Here is a 10,237-nt window from a genome sequence, read left to right on the forward strand (position 1 = left end):
CAAGACTACGGCTACAAGATTGTTTAATCGTTAAACATTTTACCTTCCAGCACTGAATTAGTGGTTAACTTGGGGCGGAGAAAATAAACCTACCAGTACAATTTGAAGCGCCACAGTAACATGCATTGCTTTGCTTATGACTCGGCCCATCCTCGTCCGTGTCAGGTTTGTAATCGTCGTCATTGCCCTTTAGCTCGTCATCTTCGTCCCCAGGAAGCTATGTAATGTCAGTAAACCTGGACGGATGTACTGACCAATCTGTGACCTTTCCAGAATATGAGAAGCATAGCTCCTCATCTGTCGCGATGTCCCGTGTCGCAAAGAATACAATCAAGGGTCGACGTTCGTCCGGTTCGTCAATGTAGCATGGACAAACACGGCAGTTGGGATCACAAGAATGATTCTGAAAGCCGTCGGTAATTGTCTGCTCGCTGACACGAAACTTACCAAAAAGCGTGTAAACTGGGCGAGATGAATATTGGAGTGCGAACTAGTGGCCCACTCACATTTCCAACATGGTACGCGTCAACCCCAAATTCAACGTTGTCGCCGAATTTGCGTGTTACATTATAGAAATCAATGTCGAGAAGATAGGTACGGTTCGACATGTCATAGACCCTAATGCTTATGTTAGCGCGATCGAGAAAACCATTAAAAAAACTTACATTCCCCGACGCTCGCATTCTCGCTCCAGAATGAACTCTCCCGAGTAGATACCAATAAAAGTACCCTCAAGAATCTTGGACTTGGCAAAGACACCCCAACCTTTCTTCTCCGTCTTTCTCAGGACGACATCACATTGCCTCCCCTTCTGAACCACGCGATTTCGACATTCCTCGTCGTCACATGAGCAATGAGCGTTGCACTCAAATATGGGAATCCCCTGATTCCTGATCCTGCCCTTAGTATCGTATTGGAAACCAGGCCAATACTCTTGTGTGTATTCGTTCTGCCTCTGAAGACATGTGCAAGTTTTTGAATCTGGGTCGCAGGGGCCAACGCAATCACAGCCTACCAATGTCGACATGTCCGATGCCTCAATGTCGCTTCCAAGCCACAGTCGATTTGTGTAGTAAAACTCCCAAGGTGGGGTAGGATCAGAGTCAACCATGTTTTCAATGCGAATAGGTGGCGCTACAGGCTCATCCTCCGAAGTGTTTTCGCGAATAACGGCTTCCAACAGCTTGCGCGTATCGGGACTGTCTCGGAAACTCTGCTGGTATGAGTTGATATGGTCGTGCATTGTGCTCTCCAAATCTTTGGCATAGTACGTGGGGTGATGGAAATTGTGCCGATAACTCTTCCAGGAAAGAGATGGGTATGATGTTGGCCTACTATCGTGCCGAGACTCATCTGCATCAGAAGATGAGGAGGAATCGGGAGTGGGAGAAATGGGAGGAGGTCGTCCTTTATGTGGAATTAGATCAAGTTGGTCAGATTCCTCCTCGTCATCAAGGTGTGGAACATCTTCGGACTGCGTCGAAGACCGCGAGGAAGGGCGCCGAAATGAAAACGGAGACCCTGAGCGAACGGAGGAGTCATCAAGGTCGAATTCCTATATGCCTACAGCTGAGACTGGCTTTTATGGTCAGAATGTCACATACTAAGAGTGCATCAATTTCATTGCTTGAGTTGGATGACATATCCTCGTCAACACTGCTCTGCAGCACTGTCAACTCTGGATCGCCCGAGACCAGTGGTCTGTCGGGAAGGGCAGGGCTATGCACCACGAGCGGCCTATCATCAAGATATTCGAGATAATAGGGTTCAGTATCATCGTAACTCCGTCGTCCTAAGACTAGTAAGAGGGGACAAACCATCAATACGTAGCTGGTAGCTTACCAGGACTAGGCGGAACAAGCGGCACCAGCTCGTCAATGTCGGCACCAGGTGGGAAAATAAGAATGACGTCCTTGACTACTTCACTGTGTAGGGGGATGATTTTTTGTTGATACATCTCAAGTCTCGTGGTTGCGTCAAGAACAGCATGTTGCTCTTGAGATGTGTCGGTATGTGTCAGTCCCGCGTCGGCATCCGCCAACTGAGGAGAGTTGCTGCTATCTGGGGTTTCAATGGCAGAAGCCGGTGGTGGATCAATAGGATTTTGTTCCTGTCTCTGACTCTGAGCTGCGATAGAAACCTTGCCTTTATTTTGCATGCGCCTCATTTTGTTGGCGATTTGTTGCAATATGGCGTCATTACTTTGAGGTAGCTCTGTCTGAATAGGCGACTGGGGTGGAGGCGTGTTGTCGAGCGTCAAGTCGACCACAGCATTGAATTCTGCGTCTTGATTATCGAGAGATTCGGCTCGTCGCTGGAGAGGCAACGTCGCATTCTCGCCGACGATATCGACTGAGGGTACCAGGGAGGAAACCTCAGCATCAGGGTGTTCAGAAGTAGATTGACGGGAACTTATTCGAGTTTTGAGATCTAGCAACGGTAATGTGCCTAGTGGTGAGATCGGTGAGGGGGGGATGGGGACGGAGAACGGGGATGTCGGAAGCAAGCCATTCGGCATGAAAACAAGTGGGGGCGAAATGCGATCCACGGTGGTTCGCGGGGGTGTTGGAGGGGGTGTCACGTCACCAGAATGAACGATTGGTGGTTTCTCGTTGAGAATAGGGCCGTCTTCCTCGGAGTCGCTAATCACGATTATCTCTTTACCCGGCACCGGAGATTCATCGTCAGAGTCAGGGATTTCAATTATTGCTACATATGCAGGTTGACTCTGGCAGAAGGAAGAAGCGAGAAGTGTGTCGTACCTGGCGTTTTCACTGGTGCAGTAATGGATGTCGAAAATCGACTTGCTAGTGCCGCTCTAGTAAATGATATGTTTCTCTGGGGTACTGGAGCAGAAATGGATTGTACGGCCTCGTCGTGAAAGGTATCCTCTTCGCTGTCCGAAAGCCCCGTCTTTTGCCTGTCCTTTTCTTGACGCGTTCTCTTGACGCGTTGGAGCCCTGCCCGCGGTTGACTAGTCAATGTAGTCGGCAGCTGCTTCGTGGTCTTTGCCTCATTCACCAATGGGTCTTATCTTAACATGAAGCAAAGTTCCAACCCGGTAAATAGCTCCTCACCATCGGATATGACCCTTCTCTTTCGCGGCCGCTGGAGAGGTGAGAATTCCTGCTTTCTTTTTTGCTGATAAGAGGGATTGCTAGCACGGTCGTCGCGGTTATTGCTGCGCTCGTCTTCTGAACGTTCCGTCCTGGAGTGGCGTTGAGTGGCGATGAAGGAGCAGAAAAGGTCTTGTGCCTTTCATGATTTCCCATCCTGGAGAGGACGCCTCATGCACGCGTTGCTGGCGCAGTGAACGCGTTGCTCAAGGTGTCCTTCCCGTGACCGTCACAAGCCAACGACGTAGAACGACACTCAACTCTCTTTGCAATGTTTACATTCGGTTTTTACATGAAGTATCATATATACATTGAATATTCCGCTTCACTTCCCACAGGTCGCGCACGAGCTGCAGATGGCTTCTTTGGCGGAGGCGTAGTCCAGGATGAAACTGCTTGAATTGGCCCGGGGTTCATTAAAGATTGGCAAAGCAACTTGTGGGCGGTGGTCAACAAGATGTCGTCCCATACCCCAAGACCATCTTCATGCAATACTAGGCGGTGACTTGGAACAAGATCACGTGGTGCAGGAGAACCAACAAAAGAAGTGGGGAAGAGAAACAATCGTGCATGCCGCGACCTCTCAGCTTGATGCGCGACAAAAGCAGCAGAAGCGGATTGCACCAAATTTGGGGGGGCGAATGGTTGGGCTTCTGGGGACTATCGAATGCTGAGTGGGTGAGGACGATAAGCATGAGGGACTGACGAAATAATTGTCTGTGGAAAGATAGCGAATGGGCGCCTTGACCAATCGTGATGATGATATGTAAGCAGGGGCCGGGTATTCGTCGAGAAGAATGAGTCGCTCAGGTTGAACTGAATCAAGGATAGTTGTCGCATATTGACGTATTGCCCACAGTGGAAGACGAGTTGAAACTTCTGAGATCACCACGGGAGCTGCTATCCAACGGGGTTGGAATAGGAGTCCTACCTAGAAAAACACTGGTCAGTTACAGTAGAAGAGGTTGAAATGACATAGTATCATCTAACCTCGAGCTCGTGAACGAAAACCGAGCCAATCTGTTCCCCAAGATCAGCTCCACGAGCCCAAATTTCCGCTACACTGCCCGTAGCGACAATGAGTTCATTCGATGGAGAAAATCCGGCAAGTTTAATGTCAAAAGATTTCGGCTTTCCGTGAAGAGTCTCCAGTGGGTTGTATTCGTCTTCGTCGTCCGATTCTATTGCGTGACGGGGCGGGACCGTATCGGCGAGAGGATCGACATCCTGGACAGCATCAGACTAGTAGGTTGTCTGCAATTAACTTCTTGCCATGAATGTGGGAAGTAAGTGAACGTGTGTGACAGGTGTTCGTGGCAGTTGAATACCCGATAGATAAGATTATACTCAGCACATCTAATCTAATCTAGTCCTCTTCTTTACGTCCCCAAGCTTTTGGCCCACGCGCACTTTCTGTCCAGCGTGAACCGCAAACTCGAAGTCGTTCGGCGCCTCGAAGACTAGTACGATCGTACTACCCAGACAAAATCCGCCCATCTCTTGTGCAGCCGTCAGCGGCTGGCCATTCAGCAATGTAGAGGCGGCTGAGTAGACCGCTTCTGTGTATGTTCCAGGCGGCGGCGGCTTTCCACGAACATTTGTGCGTAGTGTCTTTGGACCGGTAAGGCGCCGTGAACAAGGACAAAAAAATAGAACAGACCTGGTCAAAATTGACTTTGATGCTGCCAACATTCGTGGCGCCAACCGGGATCATGCTAAAAAAGCCATGCCTCCATCGGCCCAAGAGCGCCACCCTCTCATTTAGCACGAATAAGTTCTCCAGACGCTTGGCCACGTAGGGGGAGACTGAGAACAACTCGCCAACAAAATGACGCCTTTTCTCCACAACCCACGCTGTTGGACTATGGAAACGGTGATAGTCACCCGGGGCCAAGTAGATGACGGAGAAGAATAGTGAGTGGCCTGATTTCACTGTGGTTCCACTCGCGCTACGCGTGAGGGAAGGTTTCAGGCCCATCTCTGCTGCAACCGATGCGTCGTGTTGTATCGTTTCCGGCAAGTCGCGTTCAGTGACGACTGAGGCGTCAATCTGCTTTCCGAATTTCTGTGGGGGCGATTCGGAAACAGGAGTTGTTGTGCCAGAGGTACCAATGAGCTGATCCAAACTATACTCGATTCCGTTGACGTTAGCGAACTCATGGTCATCAACGACAGGCATAGTTGCGTCAACGTGTGCAAAGGTTGCAGGTGGTGTCCCAGGTCGTTCAACGCCGAGTAAAGCATCAAGTGAATATGTGATGCCCTTGACCTGTTCGACTCGTAAATCCTGAATAGTCCCAAAATGCAGTATCTTTCCGTCAGCAGGGCTGACAAGAATTGCATCAGCAACGGGCCGGGCACCGTCTTTCAGTTTGCGATAGAAGAATGCACCAAGACTTGGGTATGACTTCAAGTCTGCTGGCTCTATTTCATCAAGGTTGCAACCAAAAGCGACGGCGTAGAGGCGGAATCCATATGGCCGGAACCAGACCGGTAGTTCCAGCGAGTTGACATAACCCCATAGTCGAGACATGTTGCGAAGTGGTAAGGCACCAAGTACATGAACCTGAGAGATAAGTTTAGCACATGGAGAAGCCGAAACCTACCTGCCAGGGCCCCTTCAGCCTTATAACCTCGTTCCCATCCTCATCAACGTGTACCTCTTTCCTGGCCTTCTTGCGGTATTGGATAGCCACCAGAACTAGGGCGCCGACAGCAATTGGTATAGGATACCAGGTTACAGGGGTATCGCTCCAGGCGTTCAACAACTTGCCTAGAGGGAAAGATGGTCGGAGAGGTTCATTTTATGGGAACTGTACGTACGGTAAAGTGGCTGTTCAGTGTTGGTGGGGTCTGGCGGTCTTGTGGAATAGACACGGTGAAAACCTTTCGACCTCACTGACTTGAACAGCGCTGAAGTTTTGTTCGTGCTGTGGACCCAACATTTGGCGAAAGCCGAGGATGCGGTGGGGAACGAGGCATTTAATACTCGAGATGCTGCGCGGAGCGGTCGTCGTCCATTAGTGACGAGGTTTTTCTTGGAGAACATGAAGGGGAGAGGAAGGGAGTGATATGCGTAGTCTACTAGTATAACATCATCGCTATTACTCTTGGTATGGATATGAAAGCTTCGGCGCATCCGTCCGCCTCCATAATTTCTTCTTCTTTTTTGTGGGGATATGCTCAGCAAACACCTCCACACAATACTTTGCCTTGAACGTGCGGATGAAGCGAGGGTCCCTGATCAGCTTTTGAGCCTCGCAAACAACAGTGAAAGTGCATCTACTCACCATAACTCGCTCGCAACACCCAAATCCTTGCAGCATCGCATCAGCGCATTGCTCTTGGCCGACTCGAATGCAGTGGGAATGCCAGCGGGATCGAAATATTCTTGTTCTCCCCGGGCAATAGCTACTAGCCTGCGAGTAGCGCGTGAAAAAAATAGGATGGGAACGACAGTAGCGACAACTTACCGACCTAAACACACCAGCGCGTACTCTCGACTGACCACTTTGGGGCCTACGTTGGTCATACTTCGCGGTGCAAGTCCCCAACCGCCAGGTCCAAAAGCGCGGTTGAGTATTCGCCTGTATTTGATTTCAGGAAGGTATAGCATTCCGTCTGGTAGTTCGTTACAGGGACGCAAGATAACGCGGTAGATTAACTTACCAGGCTTAACTTCAATATCATTTGGTTCAACAGGCGCGAGAAGAATGTCCGCTACCTCCTTTTCAAATGGCTTTTCAGACAAGCCAGCGTAGCTTTTAGACCAGTCTGTCGCCTCGTCCGTGGGAACAGGGAGTGGGCTTGTAGCATTTTCTGTCTTCTCTGCTTTCAACTGGTCAGGAATCGAGCTCAGCTCAGCTTCTGTTGAGACAAAACGACGTGTTGCGACAAAGCGACGAGCTGGGAAGTTTGAGATTCGTGAACGAAGTGGAAACATGACTAGTGTCCGCAGTGTCCCAGACATGGTTCTGCTCAAGTTTCTGGTCTTGAGGTTGGATCAATCAAGTCACACTCAAATTTTCTTTCCAACATGGCCAAGACCAAGAAATCTGTGCATTCCTCCCCAGTCCTCATCGACGGCCATGTGTCGTCAGAGCAATGTGCGCTAGCGGTCGAGGCGCTGCATCAGCACTTCGGAAAGCAGGAGAAGGCACGCGAAGAGACAGACCTACTGCCAGTCAAAGAGCAGCACATCTGGCTCAACCTGACCGTCAAAAAAATCGCCTCTGCCCACCGTTTCAAACCGATTAAAATTCCCATTACTCACCCTATCGTCGACCCACGCGTGGAGGCGGTCTGTCTTCTCACGAAAGATCCACAGCGCAAATATAAAGACTTGTTAGAGGAGCATGGGATCAAGTTCATCTCTCGGGTTGTGGGTATCGAAAAACTCAAGGGCAAGTTCAAGCCTTTCGAAGCGAGGAGACAGTTGCTCAAACATAATGGATTGTTTCTTGCGGATGAACGGATTGTTCCATTACTTCCTAAGTTGCTTGGGGTCAAATGGTTTGAGGCGAAAAAAGTGCGTGCCTTTTCCAACTCAAGTTTCGTTGCTAACTTCCTGTAGACAGCCTATACCTGTGTGCTTGACGAGGAAAGATCTCAAGGCAGAATTAGAACGTGCAATCTCGTCGACGTATATGAACCAAAATCAAGGCACTTGCACGTAGGCTAGCTCCCTCGTATGCAACGACCTGCGCACTGATTTTTTGCAGAGCTATTAAAATAGCCAAGTTACCTACACATACGCCAGCCCAAACTATTGCTAATTTGACGAGGGCACTTCCCGCTGCTGTTAACGCGATTAAAGGTGGCTGGGAGAATGTGCAAAGTTTGCTACTGAAAACCAACTCGAGCCCGGGATTACCAATATGGAGCTGCGATTTAGGAGAGAGTCGCTGGGTCGGATTGGAAGAAAAGATGGAGGAGAGTGAAATCAAAGAAGTGCAGGCGGGTGGCGCAACCAAGGGTAAAAAAAGAGCTGCAGATTCGGATGGAGATGAGGTTAGGTCTGTCAAAACCGGAGCAGTTGGGATTGACCAGCCAAACGAGGGCGTGGAGACAAAACCGAAGAAGAAAAAGGCCAAATATCTAGATGACTCGCTGCCATCCAAACGACAATCACCCGATTCGCAGGTCGACGTTCGAATCAGCAGCACCAAGATAACAACGAAGAAAGAATCGACTGAAAAGACGAAAAAGAGAGCGGAGCAAAAAGAGGACGTGCAGCTACCTGATACCCAGGTTGACGCGCGAATCAGCAGCAGCAAGGTATCAACGAAGAAACAGTCGACCGAACAGGAGAAAAAAAAAGCGGAGCCAAAGCAACCAAATGATGACGTGCCGCCCCCCGATACCCTTGGAATCAGCAGCAACAAAATATCGACGAAGAAAGAATCGACTGAAAAGGTGAAAAGGAGAGCGGAGAGCAAACTACCGGAGGCAAAACAACAGAATGATGACGTGCAGCCCCCGCCTCCGATAGCGACAACGTCCACCGACCTGAAGCAAAAGCGACATGGCGAGCGCAAGAAAGAGGTGATCGTGGGTGGAAAGGGGAAAAGGAGCAAAAACGTGAAGAATTCGGTGATTGGTCGGAAAGCAGGCCAGTAAATCTAGCATACAACGGTTGTATTGCAATACTGTACATGCGTGGAAATAATGGGTGCGCAACAGAACAAGAATGGATGGTATGGGGTAGATGTAATAATTACGTAGGTAGGTATGATGGTTCAAAGCCCCTGGATCTGGACAATGAGGAACTGCTTCTCATCGCTGAATTGCTCGTCTTTGGGCGCGTTCAACAAGCGTCAAAACTCGAAAAAATACATCGACTTACCTTCCTTATCATTGTGGAAGTTCTGGAGGAAGACAAGCAACTTGTCCTTATTGCGTCGCAGTATAGTTTCAATCTGAGTCGGCTTCTTGGGATTCGCTACAAAAACCTGGAGGAATCAATGACCAGCTTTGCTTATTAAAAGTAAACAGTACCTTGAAGACATGAAAGGCTTCGAACTGGATGTTCTTGCTCTTGTCGCGAAGCAGATTCATCATCATCTTGAGATTAGCTTCGTTGGCAATGTACCGAGTCATCACGTTGAAGTTGGCGCGGTCAAGGAGGATTTCACCGAGCAGCTTGAGAGACTGCCGCTTGGTGACATAGTTATTGGACAATATCAACGTAGTAAATGATGAGAAAAACTGAATCGGCATCAGTCAAAAAGATGGTAGAACGTTGAGCAAGACGGACTCGGTCATAGTTCTTGTCGATATATTCAGCAACCATTGGCTTGTGTCGGGTGAGCGTCTCCTTGAAGTTGGCAAATGCGTCACATGAAATGCCGAAGGTGGTGGTTTCAATGTAATGAGGGAACTTGTAGAATCTACGTCAATTTCAGCGATTAGGTCGAGAGCAAAGGTTATGTGTGGCACTGGTCTGAATAGAGCAGTATTTTACTCAGCTGCTCGTGACGCAGGATCTCCTTCAGAATCATCCCAGTGTTAAGCGCAACCTCCTCATTCTCATAGCCAGCCAGAGCAGCAAAGATGACCTCAGGCTTCGATGCGATGTAGTCAACTGTAGGCCACCGTGTGCCGATTTGCCTTCGTAAAAGATTATTGAAGATTTGGACAACGTCTTTGCGCGCCTCAAACTCTAGTCGAGCGATATTCAGCACGAGGAGATGGAGGAGGTCGGTGTTATATGTCTCTTGGGCTAGTTGAGCGACAACCTCGGGAAGGGGATCTATAGTTTGCTTAGTTGCAGTGCCGCTTGTACCGAAGGTATTACTCGCCGCCATCGCCATAGAGAATCCCCTTGATTTGCTGCAGATTCTTGGTAATGTCTTCGCTAGCCTCCATACACGTTGTTAGCGATGACGAACGGGCGGATCAGCAAAGAAGTACCTTGCGACGGGACTCGCTTCCAGGTGCGCCATGCTCAAGGCGGGGTATTGTGTCGCGCAAACCACGAACAAGGTCTGGGGGTGTCCGTTGCTTGGTCTTGAAGAAGTTCATCTGGTCGCCGAGGATGGACTAGTAGCGGCGGCGAGGGCGCAGTCGCGGGGAGGAAAGAAGGGTCGGTTAAACGGAGAGGTCCGTCGTCGACGTCAACT

General features: G+C 49.5%; 6 protein-coding genes across 6 annotated transcripts; 1 reads left to right on the forward strand and 5 right to left on the reverse strand.

The window, feature by feature from the left end:
• Positions 1-23: 23 nt before the first annotated feature.
• MIND_00600600 (uncharacterized protein) lies at positions 24-3,272 on the reverse strand (the record flags this gene model as incomplete). Its single annotated transcript, XM_037362763.1, has 12 exons — positions 24-43; positions 94-217; positions 266-403; positions 448-462; positions 507-618; positions 666-955; positions 1,016-1,555; positions 1,605-1,792; positions 1,843-2,709; positions 2,763-3,029; positions 3,078-3,208; positions 3,256-3,272. 12 exons carry the CDS (start codon positions 3,270-3,272, stop codon positions 24-26), a joined length of 2,709 nt encoding a protein of 902 aa, XP_037220684.1.
• Positions 3,273-3,416: 144 nt separating this feature from the next.
• Positions 3,417-4,391, reverse strand: MIND_00600700 (Membrane-bound transcription factor site-2 protease-like; the record flags this gene model as incomplete). The annotated part of the gene is made up of 4 exons (XM_037362764.1): positions 3,417-3,776; positions 3,823-4,047; positions 4,107-4,343; positions 4,389-4,391. 4 exons carry the CDS (start codon positions 4,389-4,391, stop codon positions 3,417-3,419), a joined length of 825 nt encoding a protein of 274 aa, XP_037220685.1.
• An 81-nt stretch (positions 4,392-4,472) lies between these two features.
• On the reverse strand, positions 4,473-6,174 carry MIND_00600800 (Phosphatidylserine decarboxylase proenzyme 1, mitochondrial; the record flags this gene model as incomplete). The annotated part of the gene is made up of 4 exons (XM_037362765.1): positions 5,940-6,174; positions 5,723-5,889; positions 4,777-5,682; positions 4,473-4,727 (listed from the first exon to the last, which is right to left on the reverse strand). Exons 1-4 carry the CDS (start codon positions 6,163-6,165, stop codon positions 4,473-4,475), a joined length of 1,554 nt encoding a protein of 517 aa, XP_037220686.1. The 5' UTR covers positions 6,166-6,174.
• A 46-nt stretch (positions 6,175-6,220) lies between these two features.
• On the reverse strand, positions 6,221-7,113 carry MIND_00600900 (Mitochondrial genome maintenance protein; the record flags this gene model as incomplete). Its single annotated transcript, XM_037362766.1, has 4 exons — positions 6,786-7,113; positions 6,590-6,737; positions 6,407-6,535; positions 6,221-6,356 (listed from the first exon to the last, which is right to left on the reverse strand). The coding sequence occupies exons 1-4, from the start codon at positions 7,084-7,086 to the stop codon at positions 6,221-6,223; spliced, it is 714 nt and encodes a 237-aa protein (XP_037220687.1). The 5' UTR covers positions 7,087-7,113.
• A 39-nt stretch (positions 7,114-7,152) lies between these two features.
• On the forward strand, positions 7,153-8,735 carry MIND_00601000 (uncharacterized protein; the record flags this gene model as incomplete). The annotated part of the gene is made up of 3 exons (XM_037362767.1): positions 7,153-7,644; positions 7,694-7,788; positions 7,838-8,735. The coding sequence occupies 3 exons, from the start codon at positions 7,153-7,155 to the stop codon at positions 8,733-8,735; spliced, it is 1,485 nt and encodes a 494-aa protein (XP_037220688.1).
• Positions 8,736-8,854: 119 nt separating this feature from the next.
• MIND_00601100 (uncharacterized protein) lies at positions 8,855-10,139 on the reverse strand (the record flags this gene model as incomplete). Its single annotated transcript, XM_037362768.1, has 6 exons — positions 10,029-10,139; positions 9,555-9,977; positions 9,373-9,505; positions 9,114-9,323; positions 8,962-9,067; positions 8,855-8,910 (listed from the first exon to the last, which is right to left on the reverse strand). The coding sequence occupies exons 1-6, from the start codon at positions 10,058-10,060 to the stop codon at positions 8,855-8,857; spliced, it is 960 nt and encodes a 319-aa protein (XP_037220689.1). The 5' UTR covers positions 10,061-10,139.
• Positions 10,140-10,237: the final 98 nt, after the last annotated feature.

Source organism: Mycena indigotica (genome assembly GCF_014461135.1).
Source record: "Mycena indigotica strain 171206Taipei chromosome Unknown Mind.scaff0005, whole genome shotgun sequence".
Classification (NCBI taxonomy): Eukaryota; Fungi; Basidiomycota; class Agaricomycetes; order Agaricales; family Mycenaceae; genus Mycena; species Mycena indigotica.